Source organism: Symphalangus syndactylus, chromosome 13, assembly GCF_028878055.3.
Source record: "Symphalangus syndactylus isolate Jambi chromosome 13, NHGRI_mSymSyn1-v2.1_pri, whole genome shotgun sequence".
NCBI lineage: Eukaryota > Metazoa > Chordata > Mammalia > Primates > Hylobatidae > Symphalangus > Symphalangus syndactylus.
The window spans coordinates 102,048,785-102,074,812 of NC_072435.2; the positions used below are offsets into that span (position 1 = coordinate 102,048,785).

General features: G+C 40.9%; 1 protein-coding gene across 7 annotated transcripts in view; it reads left to right on the forward strand.

Annotated features, from left to right (window-relative positions):
* The window catches only part of POLR3B (RNA polymerase III subunit B), a 220,959-nt gene that overhangs the window by 108,299 nt on the left and 86,632 nt on the right, over positions 1-26,028 (forward strand). For all 7 annotated transcript variants that reach the window (XM_055238357.2, XM_055238356.2, XM_055238358.2 and 4 more), the window contains exon 24: positions 25,803-25,906. In XM_055238357.2, the coding sequence (XP_055094332.1) occupies positions 25,803-25,906 (104 nt within the window). The remainder of the gene's footprint in view (positions 1-25,802; positions 25,907-26,028) is intronic.

A 26,028-nucleotide genomic window follows, 5' to 3' on the forward strand; every position in this document is an offset into this window, starting at 1 on the left:
TATAGTTCCCGGAGATACTAACTCTTAATGCCCTTTGAGTGTTTTTAAAAGTATCTTGAGTTTCTAACGTTTTATATGGCTTGCCAGTAAAAAATCAAATTCTGTATATTGAAACTGTTTCCCCTTTTATCTTGGTCTTGACAGTTGCTGAGTCAATTATGGGGTAACCTTAACCTCATTTGCTAGGTCACTGTGGGGTAACCTTAACCTCATTTGTAGTCTCTATCTTACTTGGCCTCCTACTTGGATAAGAGCACAGTTGATACTCTTCTTGTAAAATACTGACACTGGAAGCTTCACAAGAAGGCACACCATAAGAGAATATCCCCCTTCTGAATCAGTTTACAAGACTAAGGTACCCCAAATCCTTATGTCTTTATCCCATCAGGGTATTATGCAAAGAGTTGCAGACTAGCAGATATTTCAGCGGCTATGCAATGTGTTCTAACTCCACTAAACTTTTTTTTTTTAACTTTAAGTTCTGGATTACATGTGCAGAACGTGCAGTTTTGTTACATAGGTATACACGTGCCATGGTGGTTTGCTGCACCCATCAACCCGTCACCTACATTAGGTATTTCTCCTAATGTTATCCCTCCCCTGGCCTCCCACCCCCAGCAGGCCCCGGTGTGTGATGTTCCCCTCCCTGTATCCAAGTGTTCTCATTGTTCAACTCCCATTTATGAGTGAGAGCATGCGGTGTTTGGTTTTCTGATCTTGTGATAGTTTGCTGAGAATGATGGTTTCCAGCTTCATCCATGTCTCTGCAAAGGACATGAACTCATCCTTTTTTATGGCTGCATAGTATTCCATGGTGTATATGTGCCACATTTTCTTAACCCAGTCTATCATTGATGGACATTTGGGTTGGTTCCAAGTCTTTGCTATGTGAATAGTGCCGCAATAAACATATGTGTGCATGTGTCTTTATAGTAGAATGATTTGTAATCCTTTGGGTATATGGGATGGGTGGGTCAAATGGTATTTCTAGTTCTAGATCCCTGAGGAATCGCCACACTGACTTCCACAATGGTTGAACTACTTTACAGTCCCACCAACAGTGTAAAAGCGTTCCTATTTCTCCACATCCTCTCCAGCACCTGTTGTTTCCTGACTTCTTAATGATCGCCATTCTAACTGGCATGAGATGGTATCGCATTGTGGTTTTGATTTGCATTTCACTAATAACTAGTGATGATGAGAATTTTTTCATATGTCTGTTGGCTGCATAAATGTCTTCTTTTGAGAAGTGTCTGTTCATATCCTTTGCCCATTTTTTGATGGGAGTTGTTTGCTTTTTTCTTGTAAATTTGCTTAAGTCCTTTGTAGATTCTGGATATTAGCCCTTTGTCAGATGGATAGATTGCAAAAATTTTCTCCCATTCTGTAGTTTGCCTGTTCACTCTGATGATAGTTCCTTTTGCTATGCAGAAGCTCTTTAGTTTAATTAGATCCCATTTGTCAGTTTTGGCTTTTTGGTGTTTTAGACATGAAGTCTTTGCCCATGCCTATGTCCTGAATGGTATTGCCTAGGTTTTCTTCTAGGATTTTTATGGTCCTAGGTCTTATGTTTAGGTCTTTGATCCATCTTGAGTTGATTTTTGTATAAGGTGTAAGGAAGAGGTCCAGTTTCAGTTTTCTGCATATGGCTAGCCAGTTTTCCCAACACCATTTATTAAATAGGGAATCTTTTCCCCATTGCTTGTGTGTGTCAGGTTTGTCAAAGATCAGATGGTAGTAGATATGTGGTGTTATTTCTGAGGCCTCTGTTCTGTTCCATTGGTCTATATATCTGTTTTGGTACCAGTACCATGCTGTTTTGGTTACTGTAGCCTTGTAGTATAGTTTGAAGTCAGGTAGCATGATGCCTCCAGCTTTGTTCTTCTTGCCCAGGATTGTCTTGGCTATGCAGGCTCTTTTTTGGTTCCATATGAACTTTAAAGTAGTTTTTTCCACTTCTGTGAAGAAAGTCAGTGGTAGCTTGATGGGGGTAGCATTGAATCTATAAATTACTTTGGGCAGTAAGACCATTTTCCTGATATTGATTCTTCCTATCCATGAGCATGGAATGTTTTTCCATTTGTTTGTATCCTCTCTTATTTCCTTGAGCAGTGGTTTGTAGTTCTCCTTGAAGAAATCATTCACATCCCTTGTAAGTTGGATTCATAGGTATTTTCTTCTCTTTGAAGCAATTGTGAATGGGAGTTCACTCATGATTTGGCTCTCTGTTTGTCTGTTACTTATGTGTAGGAATGCTTGTGATTTTTGCACATTGATTTTGTATCCTGAGACTTTTCTGAAGTTGCTTATCAGCTTAAGGAGATTTGGGGCTGAGATGATGGGGTTTTCTAAATATACAATCATGTCATCTGCAAACAAAGACAATTTGACTTCCTCTCTTCCTATCTGAATATACTTTATTGCTTTCTCTTGCCTGATTGCCCTGGCCAGAACTTCCAACACTATGTTGAATAGGAGTGGTGAGAGAGGGCAACCCTGTCTTGTGCCAGTTTTCAGAGGGAATGCTTCCAGTTGTTGCCCATTCAGTATGATATTGGCTGTGGGTTTGTCATAAATAGCTCTTATTATTTTGAGATATGTTCTGTCGATACCTGGTTTATTGAGAATTTTTAGCATGAAAGGCTGTTGAATTTTGTCAAAGGCCTTTTCTGCATCTATTGAGATAATCATGTGGTTTTTGTCATTGGATCTGTTTATGTGATGGGTTACGTTTATTGATTTGTGTATGTTGAACCAGCCTTGCATCCCAGGGGTGAAGCTGACTTGACTGTGTTGGAAAAGCTTTTTGATGTGCTGCTGGATTCGGTTTGCCAGTATTTTATTGAGGATTTTTGCATTGATGTTCATCAGGGATATTGGTCTAAAATTCTCTTTTTTTGTTGTGTCTCTGCCAGGCTTTGGTATCAGGATGATGCTGGCCTCATAAAATGCGTTAGGGAGGATTCCCTCTTTTTCTATTGATTGGAATAGTTTCGGAAGGAATGGTACCAGCTCCTCTTTGTACTTCTGGTAGAATATGGCTGTGAATCCATCTGGTCCTGGACTTTTTTTGGTTGGTAGGCTATTATTGCCTCAATTTCAGAACCTGTTATTGGTCTATTCAGAGATTCAACTTCTTCCTGGTTTAGTCTTGGGAGGGTGTATGTGTATAGGAATTTATCCATTTCTTCTAGATTTTCTAGTTTATTGCGTAGAGGTGTTTATAGTATTCTCTGATGGTAGTTTGTATTTCTGTGGGATTGGTGGTGATATCCCCTTTATCATTTTTTATTTCATCTATTTGATTCTTCTCTCTTTTCTTCTTATTAGTCTTGCTAGTGGTGTATCTATTTTGTTGATCTTTTCAAAATACAAGCTCCTGGATTCATTGATTTTTTTGATGGGCTTTTTCTGTCTCTATCTCCTTCAGTTCTGCTCTGATCTTAGTTATTTCTGCTAGCTTTTGAATTTGTTTGCTGTTGCTTCTCTAGTTCTTTTAATTGTGATGTTAGGGTGTTCATTTTAGATCTCTCCTGCTTTTTCCTGTGGGCATTAGTGCTATAAATTTCCCTCCACACACTGCTTTAAATGTGTCCCAGAGATTCTGGTACGTTGTGTCTTTGTTCTCGTTGGTTTCAAAGAACATCTTTATTTCTGCCTTCATTTCATTATTTACCCCATAGTCATTCAGGTGCAGGTTGTTTAGTTTCCATGTAGTTGTGTGGTTTTGAGTGAGTTTCTTAATCCTGAGTTCTAATTTGATTGCGCTCTGGTCTGAGAGACAGTTTGTTGTGATTTCTGTTCTTTTACATTTGCTGAGGAGTGTTTTACTTCCAATTATGTGGTCAGTTTTAGAATAAGCGCAATGTGGTGCTGAGAAAAATGTATATTCTCTTGATTTGGGGTGGAGAGTTCTGTAGATGTCTATTAGGTCCATTTGGTCCAGAGCTGAGTTCAAGTCCTGTATATCCTTGTTAAGTTTCTGTCTCATTGATTTGTCTAATATTGACAGTGGGGTGTTAAAGTCTCTCATTATTATTGTGTGGGAGTCTAAGTCTCTTTGTAGGTCTCTAAGAACTTGCTTTATGAATTTGGGTGCTCCTGTATTGGGTGCATATATATTTAGGATAGTTAGCTCTTCTTGTTGAATTGACCCCTTTGCCATTATGTAATGGCCTTCTTTGTCTCTTTTGATTTTTGTTGGTTTAACGTCTGTTTTATCAGAGACCAGGATTGCAACCCCTGCTTTTTTTGTTTCGTTTTGTTTTCCATTTGCTTGGTAGATCTTCCTCCATCCCTTTATTTTGAGCCTGTGTACGTCTTTGCATGTGAGATGGGTCTCCTGAATACAGCACACTGATGGGTCTTGACTCTTTATCCAATTTGCCAGTCTGTGTCTTTTAATTGGGGCATTTAGCCCATTTACATTTAAGGTCAATATTGTTATGTGTGAATTTGATCCTGTCATTATGATGCTCGCTGGTTATTTCACCTGTTAATTGGTGCAGTTTATTCATAGCATCGATGGTCTTTACAACTTGGCATGTTTTTGCAGTGGCTGGTACCGGTTGTTCCTTTCCATGTTTAGTGCTTCCTTCAGGAGCTCTTGTAAGGCAGGCCTGGTGGTGACAAAATCTCTCAGCATTTGCGTGTCTGTAAAGTATTTTATTTCTCCTTCACTTATGAAGCTTAGTTTGGTTGGATATGAAATTCTGGGTTGAAAATTCTTTTCTTTAAGAATGTTGAATATTGGCCCCTACTCTCTTCTGGCTTGTAGGGTTTCTGCAGAAAGATCTGCTATTAGTCTAATGGGCTTCCCTTTGTGGGTAACCTGACCTTTCTCTCTGGCTGCCCTTAACACTTTTTCCTTTATTTCAACTTTGGTGAATCTGACAATTACGTGTCTCAAGGTTGCTCTTCTCGAGGAGTATCTTTGTGGTGTTCTCTGTATTTCCTGAATTTGAATGTTGGCCTGCCTTGCTAGGTTGGGGAAGTTCTCCTGGATAATATCCTGAAGAGTGTTTTCTAACTTGGTTCCATTCTCCTCATCACTTTCAGGTACAGCAATCAAACATAGATTTGGTCGTTTCACATAGTCCCATATTTCTTGGAGGCTTTGTTCATTTCTTTTCACTCTTTTTTCTCTAATCTTGTCTTCTTGCTTTATTTCATTAATTTGATCTTCAATCACTGATATCCTTTCTTCCACTTGATCAAATCGGCTGTTGAAGCTTGTGTATGCTTCACAAAGTTCTCCTACTGTGGTTTTCAGTTCCATCAGGTCGTTTAAGCTCTTCTCTACACTGGTTGTTCTAGTTAGCCATTTGTCTAACCTTTTTTCAAGGTTTTTAGCTTCTTTGCGATGGGTTAGAACATGCTCCTTTACGTTGGAGAAGTTTGTTATTACGGACCTTCTGAAGCCTACTTCTGTCAACTCGTCAAACTCATTCTCCATCCTGTTCTGTTCCCTTGCTGGCGAGGAGTTGTGTTCCTTTGGAGGAGAAGAGGCGTTCTGGTTTTTGGAATTTTCAGCCTTTCTGCTGTGGTTTCTCCTCATCTTTTTGTGGTTTTATCTATGTTCGGTCTTTGATGTTGGTGTCCTATGGATGGGGTTTTGGTCTGGATGTCCTTTTTGTTGATGTTGATGCTATTCCTTTCTGTTTGTTAGTTTTCATTCTAACAGCTGCAGGTCTGTTGAAGTATGCTGGAGGTCCACTCCAGACCCTGTTTGCCTGGGTATCACCAGTGGAGGCTGCAGAATAGCAAATATTGCTGCCTGATCCTTCCTCTGGAAGCTTCGTCCCAGAGGGGCACCCACCTCTATGCGATGTCTGTCGGCCCCTACTGGGAGGTGTCTCCCAGTCAGGCTACACGGGGGTCAGGGACCTACTTGAGGAGGCAGTCTGTCCGTTATTGGAGCTTCAGCGCCGTGCTGGGAGAACCACTGCTCTCTTCAGAGTTGTCATGCAGTGACGTTTAAGTCTGGAGAAGCTGTCTGCTGCCTTGCCCCCAGAGGTAGAATCTAGAAAGGCAGTAGTCCGTGCTGAGCTGAGGTGGGTTCTGCCCAGTTTTAGCTTCCCTGCTGCTTCGTTTACACTGTGAGCATAGAGCTGCCTCCTCAAGCCTCAGCAATTCCCCCTGCCACGCTCCACCATCCCAGGTTGATCTCAGACTGCTGCGCTAGCAGTGAGCAAGGCTCCATGGGCATGGGACCTGCCAAGCCAGGCACAGGAGGGGATCTCCTGCTCTACTGGTTGTGAAGACTGTGGGGAAAGCACAGTATTTGGGCAGGAGTGTACCTCTTCTCCGGGTACAGTCACTCATGGCTTCCCTTGGCTACGAAAGGGAAATCCCCTGACCCCTTGCACTTTCCGGGTGAGGCGACACCCCACCCTGCTTCAGCTCGCCCTCCATGGGCTGCACCCACTGTCCAACCAGTCCCAGTGAGATGAACCAGGTACCTCAATTGGAAATTCAGAAATCACCTGTCTTCTGTGTCGATCTCCCTGGGAGCTGTACACTGGAGCTGTTCCTATTTGGCCATCTTAGATGCAACCAGTCTCCACTAAACTTCCTGAAGGCAGAGACTATGTCCTTGTATTTTCCATAAAGCCCAATAAGGCCTTTCTCATAGCAGACACTTAATAGATAGTAGATAATAGGTGAATTCATAATGTATATGAATGAATGAGTGAATGAATTAATAAATTGGAGGTAGGGGAAGTGACGGGTGTAGATTCTCTACTGTTGATGGATTGATTTTATTCAGGTTTTAATCTGTCCGCTATGTGTGAGTACATGTATGTGTACAGACAAAGCAGTGCTTTTTTTTTTTTTTGGAGACAGTCTCACTCTGTCACCCAGGCTGGAGTGCAATGGCTCGATCTCAGCTCAATGCAAGCTCCACCTTCTGGGTTCAAGCGATTCTTCTGCCTCAGCATCTCCCATTAGCTGAGACTACAGGCGTGCACCACCATGGCTGGCTAATTTTTAGTATTTTTAATAGAGATGGAGTTTCACCATATTGCCCAGGCTGGTCCCAAATTCCTCAGCTCAGGCAATCCATCCACCTCAGCCTCCCAAAGTGCTGGGATTACAGACGTGAGCCACCGTGCCTGGCCAAAGCAGTGCTTTTAAAAATGAAAACAACACACCTAATTAGTAAGCTCCTGAAAATACAGACGTCTAGATAAAATGTGAGGAAGGTCTTTGTGCTATAGCATTTTTTCAAACTGTTAATATGATTGGCATAATGTTCATTAACAGGCATGGTTTCTAATTTGCAGTGATCTGAAACAGCAGATTTTAGAGAACTGTTCATTGTTAGGGGAGCTTTGACTTGTACGTCTTTTTACGAAACTGAAGGAGTCCTCCTGGGTCTAGCTGACCTTTCCCTTGTAGTGAGGAGTTTGTCTTGCTACTTTTTTTTTTTTTCCAGATGCCTTTTAATCCAAAGGTAAAAACCTTCTGATTAGGCTAGATTCCCTTGATAGTCCCTTCTCTTACAGCTTCATCAAATTTATGTTAGAAAGATTGGGGAAAAAACAAGCAAACAAACAAAAAGTAGGTAGTGTAAACTTTAACAGAGTAATAGAAGGATTGACATGGGACTCGTAACTGGACATAATTTTTATTTCTCTGAAGTATAATTTTATTAAATAATAAATGCACATGGTTTTAAAAGGTTAAACAGAACAAGAAAAGTTCTTTGTACAAAAAAAACCATCAGTCCTTGTCTCTCCTCCTGACCTAGCTTTGGTTAGGTATAAAATCCTAGGTTGAAAATTGTTTTCCCTAAGGATTTTAGTGGCCTTGCCACATGATCATCTAAATTCCATGTAAATTGTAATGTCACTCTTCCTCCTGGTTTTTTTGTACCCTGTTTCTCTTTTTCCCTCCTTACCTCCCTCCTACTTTATTCCTTTCTCTCTGGAAGCTTTTACTATCTTCTTCCCTTCTTGACATTATGAAATTTCATAGGCCCTTTTTCTCATTCCTTGTGCTGGGAAATTGGACACCGTCGCATTCTGGAGGTTTAAGTTCCTTCAGTTCTAGGACATTTTCTTATATTTATTTAGTTAATAATTTCCTCTTCCTCATTTTCCCCATACACTTTCTGGTTTTCTTAGTGGTCAAATATTGGAACTTCCAGATTGATGCTCTAGTTTTCTTATCTTTTTGCCTTCTACTTGTTTTTCTTTTTAGGAGATTTGATCAGTGTTATTTTTCAGATTTTTTAAACCTATCATATTTTACATTTCTAATTAAATGTTTGATGTTAACTTATATTCTTTCTCTCTCTCTTTTTTTTTTTTTTTTTTGAGACAGAGTCTTGCTGTGTCACCCAGGCTGGAGTTCAGTGGCGCAATCTCAGCTCACTGCAAGCTCTGCCTCCTGGGTTCATGCCGTTCTCCTGCCTCAGCCTCCTGAGTAACTGAGACTACAGGCGCCCGCCACCACGCCTGGCTAATTTTTTATGTTTTTTTTAGTAGAGACTGGGTTTCACTCTGTTAGCCAGGATGGTCTCAATCTCCTGACCTCGTGATCCGCCTACCTCGGCCTCCCAAAGTGCTGGGATTACAGGCGTGAGCCACTGCGTCCGGCCTATTCTTTCTCTTATAGCAAGAAGTATGTATTTTTAGTTTTCTTTGAGTTTTAGTTTTTTGGTTTTTCTTTTTTCTTTTTAGTTTTCTTCTGTTTCTAATTTTCTTTCCTTCCTTCCTTCCTTCCTTCCCTCCTTCCTTCCTTCTCTCCTTCCTTCTTTCCTTCCTTCCTTCCCTCCTTCCTTCCCTTCTTCCCTCCTTCTTTCCTTCCCTCCGTTCCTCCCTCCCTCCCTCCCTTCTTCCTTCCTTCCTTCCTTCCTTCCTTCCTTCCTTCCTTCCTTCCTTCCTTTTTGCAATATCTTGCTCTGCTCTGTCACCCAGGCTGGAGTGCAGTGGCACAATCACAGCTCACTGCATCCTCAGCCTCCTGGGCTCAAGCGATCCTTCCATCTCAGCCTCCTGAGTAGCTGGACTACGGGCATGCACCACCATGCCTGGCTAATTTTTGTTTTTGTTTTTGTTTTTTGTTTTTTGTTTTTTATTATTTGTAGAGACTAGGTATTGCCATATTACCCAGGCTGGTCTCAAACTCCTAGGCTCAAGTGATCCACCTGCCTCAGCTTCCCAAAATGGCATTTGAACCTTGGGATTACAGATGTGAGATTACAGGCATGAGCCACTGTGCCTGGCCGTTTCTAGCTCTCGATAGGGTTTTCCTCTCCTATTTGTTTTAGTGTCTGATTTGTTGTTGTTGGAGGCTTTCCTCTAATACCTGGTATACTCCTGAACCCTAGAAAGCATTTGAAAGCTCTGTGTGCCACGGATAGAACTTGTTGACTAGTGAATACCATTATAGGGTGGTCAGGTAGTGAACCACTTTATTGTTGGTGCCATTCAGTTTCAACATACTAGGATCTTTCTAACTCCTGCCTGAAGGTTGGAGCTGGGAATGAGGGTGGAACAGTGCTTAAGGCTGTCAGCTGACTTCCAAGAGTCAGGCAGGGGCAGGGGCTGGAGCTTACTCTTCAGTGCATAGACTTTAATTCCTCTGTATCAGGCTTTTGACCAGCCCACCCTCTGCTGCGCTTGCTACCCTTGGGAAGTACTCAAGTATGGTTACTCAAGTACTCAAGTAATGGTTACTCAAGTAAGGGTTAGGGGAGAAGTGTAGTTTCCTGGCTGTATGGACTAGGGAATACAGAGAACTGACAATTTCTTATATAGACATTTATTTATACAAATATTTGTTAAGTATCTTCTGCATGTCTGGTACTATTCTAGGCTCTGGTGACAAGCAGTAAACAAAATAGATTAAAGTTCCAACCCTTGTGGGGCTTGTGTTCTTGTGGGCAAGAAGGAAAATAGTAAGTGCTGAGGGAATGATGTGTCGTGAGATGAGAAAAGATTGAAAGCTGGGAAGGGGGATGGGAAGCATGTGAGGGGAGGGTGTGTGGTTAGTGATTCGAAGTTTAGGCAGAGTGACTGGGGAACAACACCATGTTGAAAAGATGGCATTGAGTAAAGACCTGAGAGAAGTAAGGGGGTGAGCCCTCTCTGGCTGAAGAGCATTTGGGGTGAAGGCTTTGCGGCTGTAGCTCACCTAATAGAAGACCAGCAAGGAGGCCCCATAGCTGGAGCAGAGTGAGAGGTGAGGAGGTAGCCATGAGGCTCATAGGTCACTGCAGGAACCTTGGCTTTTATTCTGAGGGAGAGGGAAGCCACTGGAGAGGGGTTTGAGCTGGTGAGAGAGATGATCTGACTGACACACTGGCTGCTGTGTTGAAAGAAACTGCAGTGGTGCCAGTTCAAAAGCTACGTGAGAGTTGGAGGTGGGCTGGAAAAGCATAACAATGAGGAATTGGTGAGAAGGGATCAGAGTCTGGACACATTTTGAAAGTAGAGTTCCTGGAATTGCTGATGGATTGGGCAGCTTTGATTCAGTCCTCTTGCTTTCAGCTTCTCACCTCACGCTGCCTTTTGCGATACTAGTACTTCGTGTCTCTGTCTTCTGAGCCTTCCCAGGAATTGGGTGGGTGAGTGGGGGTGGCACCAAAGGCTGCATCAACTCACCTCTTCACACCTCATCTGCAGAGACTTAGGATTACTCTTCTGTTACTTTTCTTTCCTCTCTTTATCAGCTTTCAAAGTTGTAGAATTATCTCATGCCCACTGATACCACTGTGCCCATTCTTTCTCCTTACACATAGGTTTACACCTTAATTTTTTTTTTATTTTTTTTATTTTTTTGAGACGGAGTCTTGCTCTGTCACCCAGGCTGGAGTGCAGTGGCGCAATCTCGGCTCACTGCAAGCTCCGCCTCCCGGGTTCACGCCATTCTCCTGCCTCAGCCTCTCCGAGTAGCTGGGCCTACAGGCGCCTGCCACCACACCCGGCTAATTTTTTGTATTTTTAGTAGAGACGGGGTTTCACCGTGGTCTCGATCTCCTGACCTCGTGATCCGCCCGCCTCGGCCTCCCAAAGTGCTGGGATTACAAGTGTGAGCCACCGCGCCCGGCCTTAATTTTTTTTAAACTCAGTGAGGTTTAGAGAAGCGGTGTTGATAAACACATGTGTTTCATCTGTCATGTTTAACTAGAAATCTGTTTATTATTTGAGAATATCGAACACAAGAATGTTTAGTGAGTATGCTTGATTTTTTTCAATGCAACTTATAGAACTGAAAATTGTTTTAATAAAAGATGAGAAAGATTTTTAGAGCACTAACCTTTTGTCTCCTAACCAGAGCGTTGCCTCTAAGACTTCTTGGGTTTTTTTTTTTTTTTTTTGTCTATTTTAATCAATTCTAAGATTGAAAATTAATTTTAAAATGTTTAAAGCTCACACCCTGAGAATTATGACATAAATGCTAACTAACAATCATCAGAGAAGCATTAATCATAGTTTGTCAGCTCTTATCTGAAAATAATTTATCTTTCTTCTGGATCATTGTTGTAACTAAGGTCTACAACTTTGATCCTCTTCTTGAATATCACCCATCTGAAGCCAGAGGCATGACAGTAGCAAAAGTCTATTTTTTGAAATTTTATAAATAAAATTCTAAAGATTCAAAGATACCAATAGTTTTGTTAAAATAATTGTGTATGTTGTTAAATATCCAGAATACCTTGTTGGCTAAGTTAGTATATTATTCCATTCTCACACTGCTATAAAGAAATACCTCAGGCTGGATAATTTATAAAGAAAAGAGGTTTAACTGGCTCACAACTCTGCAGGCTGTACAGGAAGCATGGCTGGGGAGGCCTCAGGAAAGCTACCATCATGGCAGAAGGCGAAGGGGAAGCAGGCACATCTTACACGGCCAGAGCAGGAGGAATAGAGAGAAGGGGAAGGTGCTACACACTTTCAAACAAGCAGTTCCCATGAGAACTCACTCACTATCATGAGAACAGCAAGGGGGAAATCCACCCCATGATCCAGTCTCCTCCCACCAGGTCCCTCCTCCAACACTGGGGATTTGACATGAGATTTGGATGGGGACACAAATCTAAACCATATCACTTAGGTAAGTATATTTTAGGTTCATTGAGATTAGGAAACATGCCCTGCTGATTTACTTAACCCTAAAACACCCAGCATAGCACTTCGCATATAATATGGTATCCACTTATGAGGTTTGAGGAATCCTTTATTAAATAAAGAATTTTACGTATTCATTGGTCTTGTTGGAAATTGTACTGACATAACAAGCCAAACTCATTACTCCCAGAATAAATGTAATTTATTCTTCCTAGTAAGTACCAGAAATGAGATGCCTCATTTTTATCTAAACTGGCACCAGGAGTTTCAACACCTGAGACTCATAGCTTCCCAACCCTAACTGATCACACAGGCCCACTAAAGCTTCTTCAACCATGATAGCTAAATATAGTCATCACTCAGTATATGCTGGGAATTGGTTCCAGGACCCCTGCACATATTCAAGTCCCACAGTTGGGGCTTTAAAACCCAAATATATGAAAAGTTGTCCCTCTGTGGAGAAGGGCTCACATTCAACAAATGCTGTATTTTCGATTCACATTTCATTGAAGAAAAATCCCCATATAAGTGGACCTGCACAGTTAAGACCTGTGTTATTCAAGGGTCAACTGTATACATGCCCACCCACATCCATCCCAGGCACAAATGAGAACCTGCCTTGACAGCCCCAGGGAAACCTATTCGGTCATATTTAGGTTACTGTTCTGGGCTCAACACTGTGTGGGGCACTTTAGGGGATAGAAAATAAATGAATCCCTTGACTAATGCCCATGAGGAGTTGACTGACACCTGAAGCAAAAAGATGGATACGAAGGATTACATAGTTAAATGCTAAATTATATGGGAGAAACCACTAAAAATATAGAAGTTTAGAGTTTACCATAGATAGGAATAGAATCTTAGAGTTTGAAAAGTCCTTTTAGAAAAAAGTCCAGTCTAAATCCATCTTCTAGTATAAGAGTTCTTTTTAGATTATCTTTGGCAGATGATTTTCCATGTTGATTGTGGCCTGTGAAGGGAGGCCCTTGCTATTTTCTGAGGCAGCCTCTTCTGTAGTAGCACTGTTGTGATGGTTTTCTTGAGTCAGAAGTGCTCAAGAGTTAGTAAGAGTGCTCAAGAGTCTGTAAGTTACTGCAGTTAGTCCTGCCTTGTCTTGTGGGCCATACTGAATGAACACATTGCCATTTCATCACAGCCATCCTCTGTTCAGTATTTAAAGAAAGCCCTCGGATGGAGGAAAAGTATAGCAGAGAGAGAAGGGTCTTGAACTCCAACTAAGTGAGCTATTTTGTCCCTTTATGCCTTGGCCTCCTTGATACTAATGTGTAAAAGCAGGGAACACAGTGCCTGATGCACAGGCGGAGGCAGTAAGGGTGAGCTGCGGGCAGGTCTGTCTTGGGTCTTCTCTTGCAGGCTGCCTGGTAAAGGAAGGCCTCAGAGACTAGATGGGGTTCAGGCTTAGAGGGCTTTGATAAAGATGTGAAAGAAAAAGAAGGGGCAGCAGAGAAGAGCAAATGAATGGACTTGACTGACTGAAATAAAGACAGCATAAAGAAGAAAAACCACAGGGACTGTGGTTTTAATCCTTGTAAACGATGGCACCAATCACAAAGCATTTGTGTCTCATTGACTTGAGATGATGAGATGATGAAAGATCATCTCCAGTGCTTATGTTGTTGATTAATCCATCCGTTTGAGCTTTCACTGTGCCAAGCACTGTTCTAGATACTGGAAATACAGAGGTAAACAAGACTGATGGGGTCTCTGTTCTTCCGGGGTTTGTGTTCTCCTTGAGGAGGAAACAGACAAAAAAGAAGTAAACAAAAATATAAACCCCAACTACTTAGTAGGCTGAGGCAGGAGGATCTCTTGAGCCCAGGAGTTTGAGACCAGCCTGGGCAGTATAGCAAGACTCCATTTCAAGAAAAAAAAATGTGTAAACAAAAATATAAACAGAATAGTTGAAGGTAATGGTAAGTGCCATATATGAAGAATGATGTAAAAGAGTGGATGGTTTAGCGGTGGGGGTGTGTACTTTAGATGATGATCAGGAACAGCCTCTTGGAGGAAGCGACATTAAGCTGAGACATGAAGGATACAAAGGAGCCAGCTGAGCAAAAGTCTGGGAGGATTTAGTTATAGGCAGAGAGAACCATTAGGGTAAGAGTTCTGAGGCACAAATAAGCTTGGTATATTCAAGGAACAGAAAAAAGGCCAGTCCGGGCAGGCATATGCCTGACAAGGATCATAGTATGAGACTTGGGGAGTGAGAGAAAGAGGATGGGGGCATATCCTATAGGGCCTTTTGGCTAAACGAAAGGAGATTCGACTTTACTCCAGATATGCTGGGAACCAACAGAACTGTTGGATGGTGGGTGTCTTGGTCCATTTTCTGCTGCTATGATAAAATACCACTGACTGGATAATTTATAAAGAAAAGAAGTTTATTTGGCTTATGGTTCTAAAGACTTGGAAGTGGAGGAGTATGGCACCAGCATCTGGAAAGTATCAACCCGTGGCAGACAGGCAGAGGGGCAGGAGAGCTTGCTTTTATAACCAAACCAGTCCTGACATAACTAACCCATGTCTGTAATAATGACGTTAATCCATTCGTGGGAATGGAGTCCTTGTGACCTAACCACCTCTTAAAGGCCCCATATCAATTAAATCTCAACATGAGTTTTGATGGGTACATACAAACCATAAAAATGAATGTAGACAAAGGAGTGACGAGATCTAACTTACAACTTCTAGAGCTCACTGTGGATTCTGTATGAAAAGTGGATTGGAACGGGCAAGGAAGGGGGCAGGGAGACCATTGCAGTGGTCCAGGCAAGAAAGGGTGGTGGCTTGGACTAGGACAGCAGCAGTGGAAAAATAGAGAGAAGTGACTGGATTCTGGACATACTGTGGAGATACAGCCAACAGGACTTGCTTGTGGCTTGGGTGGATGTTGCAAGAGGAAAAGACAGGAGTTGAGGATGAAGTTTGTGGCCTGAGCAACTGATAATGCTATTTACCAAGATGGGATCGATTGGGTAAAGAATCGCTTTTTTGGCATTCGACAAGGGCAGAGGTTGAGAGTTTGGGCCTCGGGTTGAGATGATTAGACTCCAAGTGAAGGTATAGGTTGGCAATTGGGTATAGAGTCTAGAGCTCCAGGGAGAGATTTGAGCTAGAGAAAAAATTGAGGAATCATTTGAATGCTGTTTATCTCCACATTTATAGTATTTTACTTTTTGTGTATTGATCATTTGTAAGCACTTTTATCAATATTTCATCCTTTAACTGGTACAGTTCCAGTTTGTGTTGTTATTCCTACTATAAAGAGTAAGGAAATTGGCTGGGCACAGTGGCTCACGCCTGTAATCCCAGCACTTTGGGAGGCCGAGGCGGGCAGATCACGAGGTCAGGAGATCGAGACCATCCTGGCTAACATGGTGAAACCCCGTCTCTACTAAAAACACAAAAAAATTAGCCGGGCGTGGTGGTGGGTGCCTGTAGTCCCAGCTACTAGGGAGACTGAGGCAAGAGAATGGCGTGAACCCGGGAGGCGAAGCTTGCAGTGAGCTGAGATTGAGCCACTGCACTCCAGCCTGGGGGACAGAGGGAGACTCCGTCTCAAAAAAAAAAAAAGGAGTAAGGAGATTGAGGCTCGGGGAGGTGAGTAGCATGCCTCCTACAGCTTAGTGCTGGCAGAGCCCACGTTTGAATCCAGGATTTTGATTCTGAGCATATTGCCCATTTGGTTAAATCTGGTTAAAGGTGGCTCTTTTCTCTTCTTATATCTTACTCTGCTCCTGAGATTGCCATATTCCCAGAGATTTCTCATTGGAAAGACACTAACTTTCCTGAGGATGAATCCTGCTGTTTCTTAGTATTATTTTCTGTCTTCTCCTTAAGATGGACATCTTCTCAAAATTCCCATTCTTCCTGGATAAGCAGCTTTACAGCTGCCACAAATCCAGAATAAATACTACGCTCATACAGAGTGTCGCACAAATGCCTGCCAAAGCCCCATATTAAGATGTACTCCTAAAATAAAGCTGTATTTTCTGGTGTCCCTTTCCTTCTAAAATCAGCTTATTGTAAAACACTATCCCCACTCCCTTCTTTAACTGGTCCTCTGGTCAGGCTTTAGTGGCCTTGTGTAAAATTCAGAATCTATCAGGATTTCAAGCAGATGTAAAAGGAAGTAAATTTTTGAGCCCTCAACTTTGACAGTTCTCCCTATTTATTTGGCTAGATGTGATAGTAAAAGCCACAAAAAGAGGGCACTTGAAGAAAATGTTTTGGCCACAGTGATTACAGTTAGTGCACTTGGAACCTTCACATGCCAGGCACAGATGGCAGGTGTCTATAAGGAGCCACACAATAACCCAGCCCTTAGTGTGGGCCCTAAGGGGGACTGCATCAGGCCTAAACGAGTTAGATATTGGCAAGTAAAATGTGAGCGAAACAGAAAATGTAGTCCACAACATCAGTTATGCTATTTGTAGTTGTCATGAAATGAGCTGGTAAAAATTTCAAAGTGTTGAGTTTTCAGGGTATATGTGTCACAGCACGATTCCTGCAGAGATTTGTTTGTTTGTTTGTTTGTTTGTTTGTTTGTTTCTGTTTTGGTCCAGATACATGCCAGAATAAGAGCAGTGGTTGGTTGAACTTAGTTTTTAATCCTGAGATGTAGAATTGTTTGGAAATCCTGTTTTTTCTTTTGCAGCATCTCCTGCAAGTTGACACATATGTATTATCTATGAGAAAATTTAAAAATTATTTTGATTTAGTATACCTTTGTGCACGTTCTTTTTCTGTCTCCATTTAGAGCATTAAATGTGTTGTTCTGGGTGTTTAGAAAGTAACATGGCCCTGCAGATTGTCTGATTTTTGTCTTTTCTTAAAAGCTTACTTTGACAAAGCTGTTGTTAGGGATTCTTTTTGTATATGAATTGTGTGTAGATGACATTTCTGTGCCCAATGCCTCTTCAGATATCCTCTCTAACAATTAAAGGAGACTTGAAAATTTAGTTTCACAGAACATGTGCATCTGTCCCACTCAAGCCTGATCACTTCAAAGGTGGTAGGATAATTAGTAGCTAAATGAAACAAACGTGAAGAGGAAACGGAACAGTGGTAGTTACGTGCTGCATGTGATCACAGAGCTCATGGAGAAGACTGAAGGGGGCAGAACGCATGGGTAAACTGGAATAAGCGAGTCAATACTGAGTAATTGGGAATCAACATCAGTGCTGCATGATAAGCAAAGATTGAATGCAATTGGTCAGAGAAGGCCCACTGGAGAAGTGAAAATGTTTTATCAGTTACAGAGGTGACAGATCCAATAAGCAGCATTACCCTCTGTAACCTCAAAAGTGGAGGAGGACTAAGCAGAGAACCAAATAATGAGGAACCATGTTTTGTAAAGAAGGTGGTGTCACAATTAACATAGATTACTGTGGGCTCAGAAGCAGGCAGGATTCACTCACAGTGTACTTTTTAGATGAGGGCATTTAAATACAGTCTTCTACTGAGACATTCAAAGAATCTTAATGAAGTACAACCTTCCTTTGGGCATTGTCAGTTATATATCTTATCAGTAAATGTGCAGTGAATCTGCGCCCCCCAAAAGAGCTGGACCTTTGATCAAGAATCTCTAGAGCCGTTCATCTTTTAGTGGTATGCAAAATGCTGGCCAAGGTGAAATTATTTAGTAATAACGTTCTATACACCAAAGTTGTGAATTTGTTGTTTGTTTATTTACAAAGGCAGGAAAGTTCAGTTTTGTTTTAAATTCATTTGGGGAGAAATATGTAAACCCTGAAGTCTTGAGCTCATTTCCCAAGTGGTCTAGACTTCTAGGTATTTTTGAGTGAAGCCATGACTTATCTGGTTGAGGCATAGTGATGTTCTAAAGGGAAAACAGAGCTGAACATGGGTGTGGAATGTTCTATGTGTCGCTGTATATTCTAATCATTTTTATAGGTAGAGGTAAAGATAGGAAGAGACATTCACATATGCTGATTGAAATTAAGTTTGGAATTAGACTTTCTATTAAAATCAAAATAACATATGTAAGCCTCTTCAACTGTGTCGTAAATTCTAATGGAGGGAACTCATCAAGGGCAAATATTTTTATCTTGAGCCTTGTTTTCTGTGATGATTAGTGCATTTATTAGAAGATTGACTACTCCTTTTAAAAAAAAATCTTTAACAAAAATTATCTGACAGCCCAAAGAATTCTCAAGTTAAGTTCCATTTCAGGGTTCAGGCAAACCAAATTATTATATTTCCAGATTTCCTCTTCTTTTGCTGCCATTCACAATGAAGGAGGAAAAAGCAGACTCCTTTGAAGTGGAGAGAAAAAAAAAAAAAAAAGCAATATATCACTTCCCTGAAAGAACATTTCTCAGTCTCTCATGTGAAAAAGGATTAGCACCTCCAACAAAGGTCCTGTGGATCACAGCATCGGGCAGCAATACCAAGCAGTACTCCTAAGGAGAGGAAAAACTATTTGAGCAAGAGTGTTTGTCCTGGCAAACAGAAGCTTTTTAATAACTGCAAATCTGAGATAATGGCATACACTCCCTAAATCCTTAAGGACCAGACAGCTAGTTTAAATGGAGTGAAGTCAACTTTTGTTTTACAATAGAAGTCTAGTCTTATCAAAATATAGTTTTTTTCACTTAATGGTTTAGTCTACCCATCTGTGGTTGATAAGGATTATGCGTATATGGATAAAATCATTTGGAAGATTCATCTTTGACCCTCTCTTATACAAAAAAAGTTCCATTATAAGGTCACTTGCTTCCGTTTTGCACTAATAAGTTGTTCAATAACCTGCAGAATTAATGTATTAAGATTTTGATTGAATGTTTCTTAGAAGAAAAGAAAACCTGCCCTGACTTTCCAACACATTAAAGAATCCTTTTACAGTAGATATAAAGAGGCTGTGGGAAGTAAGAAAATGGTAATTCATGCGTGATGGAAAAGCCAAGGAGAAAGTTTATCTGTTAAACAAGGTTTGGTTTAAAAGTTTGGTTTTGCTAGACCTTCATTTGTTAGTCCTTTTTTCTGTATTATGCTTTCTAAAATTGAGACAGTGAAAAGAACCTGATTTAAAGTAATAATAATAATACCTTGTATCATGTAGTACTTGAGACTGTGTAAAATCCTCTCTGCAAGTCCACAGCTTTAAACAGTCTGGATAGCTTTGGCTCTCTACTTTGCTTGATCCTGCTTGAATGGAAGTTTCTAAGTGGGAGGGGAGAAGGAGGCTGGTAGGGCTATCCGTATGAGCCCCATCATAAGGTGTACGATGCCAAACGATCCATCAGAGTTTCAGTCTAAAACCAAAACTCTAGCAGCTCTTACTTTAATGTTATTAAATCAGGGTTTCTTCGTCCACACAGATACATTATTGGAAGAAGATTTTATGGAATTGGCTTTTTTTAGGAACAAATTTTGGTCTTCAGTAGCTCGCCAGTAACCCTCTGACCTTTCAGTAAATATCCACCTAAAGCTTTGAAATTAGGGTATTTAGTGTTTTATGGTCCAGAATAAAAATCTCCAATTCTGTTTCCAAATAGTGTAGCCTCAACACATTTTATTAAGCTCTTGACACATTCAGCCGTGTGTATTTTGTAAAGTTCCTATAGTTATTGTTTTACAATAGCTGCTTGCAAAAGCATTGTAAGGGTTTCAATTAATCAGCCCTTTGTGCGCTTCAGACTATGCAAATTTATCACATCAAACCATTCAACTGCTCATGGGAAAGCTGTGTAAAAACTGTATTGTCTTCTAGCGCCTCCTCTCATTTAGAGTGATGTTTTAATAAGAAAGCTAATCAAGTTTTCTTATGCATTATTTATCTGTTAACATGTAAGGAAGAGCCGAATTAAAATTATGTCAACCGGGATATGGCAAGTGATGTGATAGATCTGGAAATGATTCAACAACAGAACAAAGCCAATATGATTCAACAGTTTTTGTCTACTCCCCTCCCTCTGGGGATTATTTAAGGTGGTGGTGTGAAAAATAAAAGGAGGTTAATTTGATAGCTGGAAAAGGGGAGGGGAAGAAAGGAATAACCACCTGTGTTAGCCTTAACATTTTGATTTAGAGATTTCATTTCTGAATGTATAAAGGCTCATTGAGATGAGTTTACTCAAAGCAAACCATTTCTTAATAGGAACAGTCAAACTTGAAAGCATTCCTACTGCTTCTTTGGCCCCATTTACCACCATATTCATCAGCAGTAAACTATTCCCCAATAGATATCTGCAACCCCAGGCCTCGTGAAGGTTATCAGGAGACAGTGTCTTGATGATGTTAGATGACCTGCACAACCCAGGAAGGAGTGATCTGCTTTTCTGCCTCTCCAGCCAAAGTTAGTGCAACTGCAACTGCTCCTTCTATTCATTAAGTTGGTCTCCTTTGCTTTGCTAGTTTGCTTCCTGCTGAGAGTAATTAGGTTTCTTATATAATAATAATTCCTTGTATTTAGATGCAGCCTTTCTCTAAGGACCTTAAAGTACCTCTCAGACATTAGCTCATCTGTTCTTCTAACACAATTGCCTCATGAGATAGGTGCTAATTATTCCCGTTACAAAGAGCAAACAACTAAGGCTCACCAGAAAGTCGTGCTTCCCCCCCACCCCCAAGGTAACACATCAGTGGAACAGTGTTGAGTCAAATTAAAGTCACCCAATTCCTCGATTCGCCTGCTCTACATAGGTCTAAGAGTCCAAGGGGTGATGAATTTTTTACAGACGGCATTTCCCCCACGTTTATAAACCTCACTAATACTGGGCACTGGTTGAGTGTGCATCCCTTACTAAACATGGCTCTCTTCTTGCACTGTGACTGATGGAGAAAAACCATAGCATCATTTCACCATTCAGTGTAAAGAGTATAAAACTGTGCAGAATAAATAGCCTTGTCCAACGGCTGAGTATCTGCAGAAAGTAAAAGGAGGTAATTTAGACTTTGATTAGGATTATTTCAGCAAACCATCCTGCCAGATGTGCTCCACATCATTTAGAGCATTAGAAAGTGGCAAGCTGAATTGTATAAATGTATACAATATATTTACGAAGTTTTCAGTATTCACTCAGATGACTCGACATAAGCTACCTCCCCGCCTATCTGGAGTTGGGGCCCTGAGCCTCTCTACTTCTGCAGCAATTGAGGGAAATGATTCTTTTTCTCTTTCCTCACTCAGAAAAGGAAGAGTAATAATATATATTAACCTCAGAGGGGTAAATTTAATTCAAATGTGATTACACTTAGAAGGTAGACTTGCTAAATAAAAATGTAAAAATTAAAGCAGACTGTGATATTAAAACGAGAACTGGCCATCAACAAAATTGAAACAATTTACTAGTCAGGTCTCAACACATTGAGTCACATCAAAAACATCTCTTGAATTAGAGATGGCATTACAATTGTCTTCTGCAGTTGCCATTTGCTTTCCTGTCTTCATATGCTACTAGAATGCGTTAATTTTTCTTACCATTTTTTCTTCTTTTTTTACCTTTTTTTTTTCCTGTTTGAGTTAAGATAGTCCATTACACAGAGACAGTACACTAAAACCAGTATTTTTTAAAGGCCAAAAATGACTTTTGAAAAAGTCAGTTGCTGTTTAGAATTAGGAATACTTTTTAAGCCATGGTGGCTCACGCCTCTAATCCCAGCCCTTTGACTTGAGTCCAGGAACTTGAGACCAGCCTGGGCAACATAGTGAGACCTCATCTCTTTAAAAAAAAAAAAAAAATTAAAAATTAGCTGGACGTGGTGGCACACAGCTGGATGTGGTAGTCCCAGCTACTAGGGAGGCTGAGGTGGAAAGATCACTTGAGTGAGCCATGATTGTGCCACTGCACTCCAGCCTGGGCAAGAGAGTGAGACTCTGTCTAAGAAAAGAAAAAATAAATATTTTTAAAGACAATCAAATGATTCCTGAGATTAACTTGACTTTTCCTGAGCAAACCTATTCTTAAATGATTTCTATGTTGTTCTGTGAAGCCTTGGAAATAGAAATAACAAATTGATGTAGGAGCCAGCAGTGTCTGGAGCATGATACAGAGAGCTGTGATAGTGGATGTCAGAAGTGCCTCTCCTGAGTAGATCGGCAGTCAGATTTAGACTCCCTAAATTCTTCCCCTTTACAACTAGAAATTAAGATGGATGGTGATGGAATAATATTTTGTTGATTGGGGTATCGGCAGTCCCTTTCTCCTCTAACTTTCTGTGTTTCTATTTTTTCTCTTACTATCTATTTACATTTGTTAAAAGTTCTATACTGTAGTCTGTGGTCCGATTCCCATTTGGCCCTCCTGAGTGCATTAAATGTTCCTGGGCATGTTAAACTGATGTATTTGCATTTTATTGCCAGGAGGTTGTGCTGTAAACAATGGGGTTGAGACACCAGCTTGAGCCAGGGGATGAAATTTTATTTTAAAATCCAAAATGCTGTGTAAGCGTTTAAGGTATGAATTGGTAATTGTTTCACAACAGCTTCCATTAGATATGGTTTATTTGTAGTCCATCCTCTTTTCAAGGATCCAGGGGAGTGTTAACACACTGAAGCGCACCGCATATCATTTACATTTTAAACCAGCGTTAAGGGAAAAGGACCATAACTTTTAAGATTTCTAAATATTGGAATGGACTTTATGCCTCTGTCCCTGGAGAAAACAGTTTTAATCTTTCATTTGAAAATAAGAAAAGAAACCTTCCCGCTGTGATTAAGGATTTGAATAATTCTGAAACAGAGAAATACTGTTAGAAAAAGAAAAGTCTGGTTCTAAGATTGAGAACTCTCTTTCTACCCCTAATGAATTCAGTAAAATACAAACTTTTAAAAATCATCTGTCTAATTTGAGATTCGAGATCATCAAATTCTGTCTAAATATTTTGTTTTAACTTCTAAGCTCATTATGGTCTCTTTGTGTTAACTTGTATTAAAATCTGTCAGCTATGACTGGTCTCATAAGCACAGTCAGCGGACCAGAATAAGTTAATTATTTACTTGTGTCACTAGTGCTCTTCATCTAATGAAATGCACAGCTGTGTTAGATCTGCAGTTGGATGTGTAGCTTCCATTGTTCCGCAAGTCAGCAGAGGGTAGAAGCCGCAATGATGGAGAGCCCTCAGTTCTTTCTGCTGTTCTGGCTTTCTGTGTCGATTTCATGGATCTTTTATCATTCACTTTCACACAAAACAAACAACACAGGGCTGTCTGCTATGGGAACCATCTTGGCATATAAAAGGGTTTTCAGGGCCTAAAGTAATTTTAAGTCAGCTAAGATTTAATTTTTGACTTACAGGTGCCCTTGGTTCAGATATTGCCAAAGCAGTTCCTATAATGGAAGGAAAAAAATCTGAAAGCTACTTATGTGCATTTCTTAAACAAAATGTCAGAAGAGGGCTGATAAGAAAACAACTTCCCAGAAGGAAGCTCTGCACTAAATATTATTAATCAAATTTCAAGCAAAGATATTAGAGATTCACATTTCAGTGGAACGAGCACTTTTTTCATGTTAATAACATAATAAAGTTGAATTTGCTTAATTAAATGTGTCAATTAAAACTTAAAACACAAAATGTAAGTCATCTCTCTCCTTACCCACCCCCAATATAAGTACGTCATGCTTCCTTGGTCAGTTTCTGCACCTCCTGCCCCTCTCTCCCACCTTCTCTTGATGGAGGGTGGACAGGCAGCTTCCTCCTGAGCAGACGCCGGCCTCCTCCTGCGAACTGCTGCTTAAGGGGTGCCGAGTTTTTTCTTTGGTTTTGTTTTTTCAGGGGTATAGCTGAACCCTCCGTCTCCTCACCAGCCAAAATTACATTCTCACCCGAGCTCGTCCCAGAACCGGCCCCTTTAGGGATTGCCGTTTTTAACATTTTGTTCACTGCTGAACAATGTTGTTGTCGGTGCACCTAGATTTACAATTTGATCTCTTTCAAAGTAGATTTCCCAGTAGTCCTAGGGTTTTGTCAGAAAATTTCAGTGTGGATAAGATGGATTTTTGGAGGGAAGAAAGAAGGGTCACACACTCTGCTTGTTTGAAATTCTAACACATTGTAGCTGAATTTGAAATAAAGTGAACTGAATGATTGTTTCTGTTCTTCATGTAGGAAAGCTTATATTTATAGTAAACAATACCATTTTAACCCAAAAGCCAATTTAAACTAACTATATGCTCTAGAATTCAGCTCCACAATATCCATATTGTTGGCAGCTACGAGAAATAAGAATATTAATAACCAGTATTGCATAGGCAAATGGCATTCTTTTTCTTTTGACTTTAGCTCCTGGTGATTATAACAAATCACAAACTATTGAAATAGTTTGAATAATTACATAGAATCAAATTCAATGAAATATTTGAGAGCAGTTTCTTTGCAATAGGGGCAGATAGTTAATAACTTTACACGCAGAGAAAAGGAATTTTGTCTTTTACTACCAATGTAAAAGCGTTTGTTTTCTTAGTCCAATGCCACTGTACAGTAGTTTTCTGATTCCAAATTATGGAGGGTGTAGTTAACAATCTAACTTCTATTCCTACTCCTCGTCCCAAGAAGAAGAAATTAGAGGAATGAAAAACTATTTAGCAACAAAATCCCCTATAGGTTAGAATAATATTAAGGGAATTAATTTAAGAGAATATTAGTAGTACATAGAGTTGGTAGATTTTTGTTTTGTTTTCATTCTTAGAATTCCATTTCTAATTCTAGCCTTTTTTTTCCGAGAACAATTTGGTATTTAATTTTCTTGTTCAACTTTACAAGTTCAATCAAAGATCACTTTCCTAATGGGCTGTAAGCTATAGGAATTAAAATTCCTTTGGGCAGTTGGCCGGGCGCGGTGGCTCACGCTTGTAATCCCAGCACTTTGGGAGGCCGAGGCGGGCGGGTCACGAGGTCAGAAGATCGAGACCACGGTGAAACCCCGTCTCTACTAAAAATACAAAAAATTAGCCGGGCGTGGTGGCGGGCGCCTGTAGTCCCAGCTACTCAGAGAGGCTGAGGCAGGAGAATGGCGTGAACCTGGGAGGCGGAGCTTGCAGTGAGCCGAGATCGCGCCATTGCACTCCAGCCTGGGCAACAGAGCAAGACTCCGTCTCAAAAAAAAAAACAAAAACAAACAAACAAAAAAAATTCCTTTGGGCAGTTTAGACTCAGCCAGGGAAGCCCTGGCAAAAATCAGCCAACCAGCCAGAGCACTGCAGCCTATAGGTAGACCTGTTAGCACATCAGTCACACACAGGTACTTCTTGTCACTGGTTTTTCAAACCACATTGTAAGCACACCCCTCATCCAATCATTTCTGTGTTTGGGGATCAGAGAACTTGGATTCCTATAACTTGGGTGCAGAACCCAGCAGATCACGAACTAGCTAATGAAGAGCAAAACTGCTGCTGACTTAAAGCTTCAGGGATGGCCGCAGGCCTGGGGTCCAGTGAAGCCGCTGCTCTTCAGTCTCTGTGGCACAGGAGGGTGGGCAGGCAGCCCGACAGCACCATTGTGTGCCATGCCAGCAGCACAGTCCACAGGCTGCAGTGCCTTTCGCAAGGAGAGTCATTTTTGAACTGTTTGTCCAGCAGGATTGTTGAAAATCGCTTTTGTTACTCTTGATAGAGGCCATGGGGAAGATTTTAGAGCAGTGGAAATAGAGATAGCAGCGGGGAGATCCCAATTAAGTACCGTATTCTTCCTTTCTGCCAATTTGCTTTATGTGGCATGAAATCTTCTCTCCCCCAGGTGTTTGTGGCTTGATCGTCCCCCAGGAAGACATGCCATTTTGTGATTCTGGCATCTGTCCGGACATCATCATGAACCCACATGGCTTCCCATCACGAATGACGGTCAGTGACCTGTAGGTTTTTCAGAGGCACTGCCTTTAAGGAAGAAGCAGGCAGTTAGTTTAGTTAGAGTGAGTGGAGGTGACGAGGACTCTGAAGCTGTTTTTTCAGGTAGAGCTCTTTTG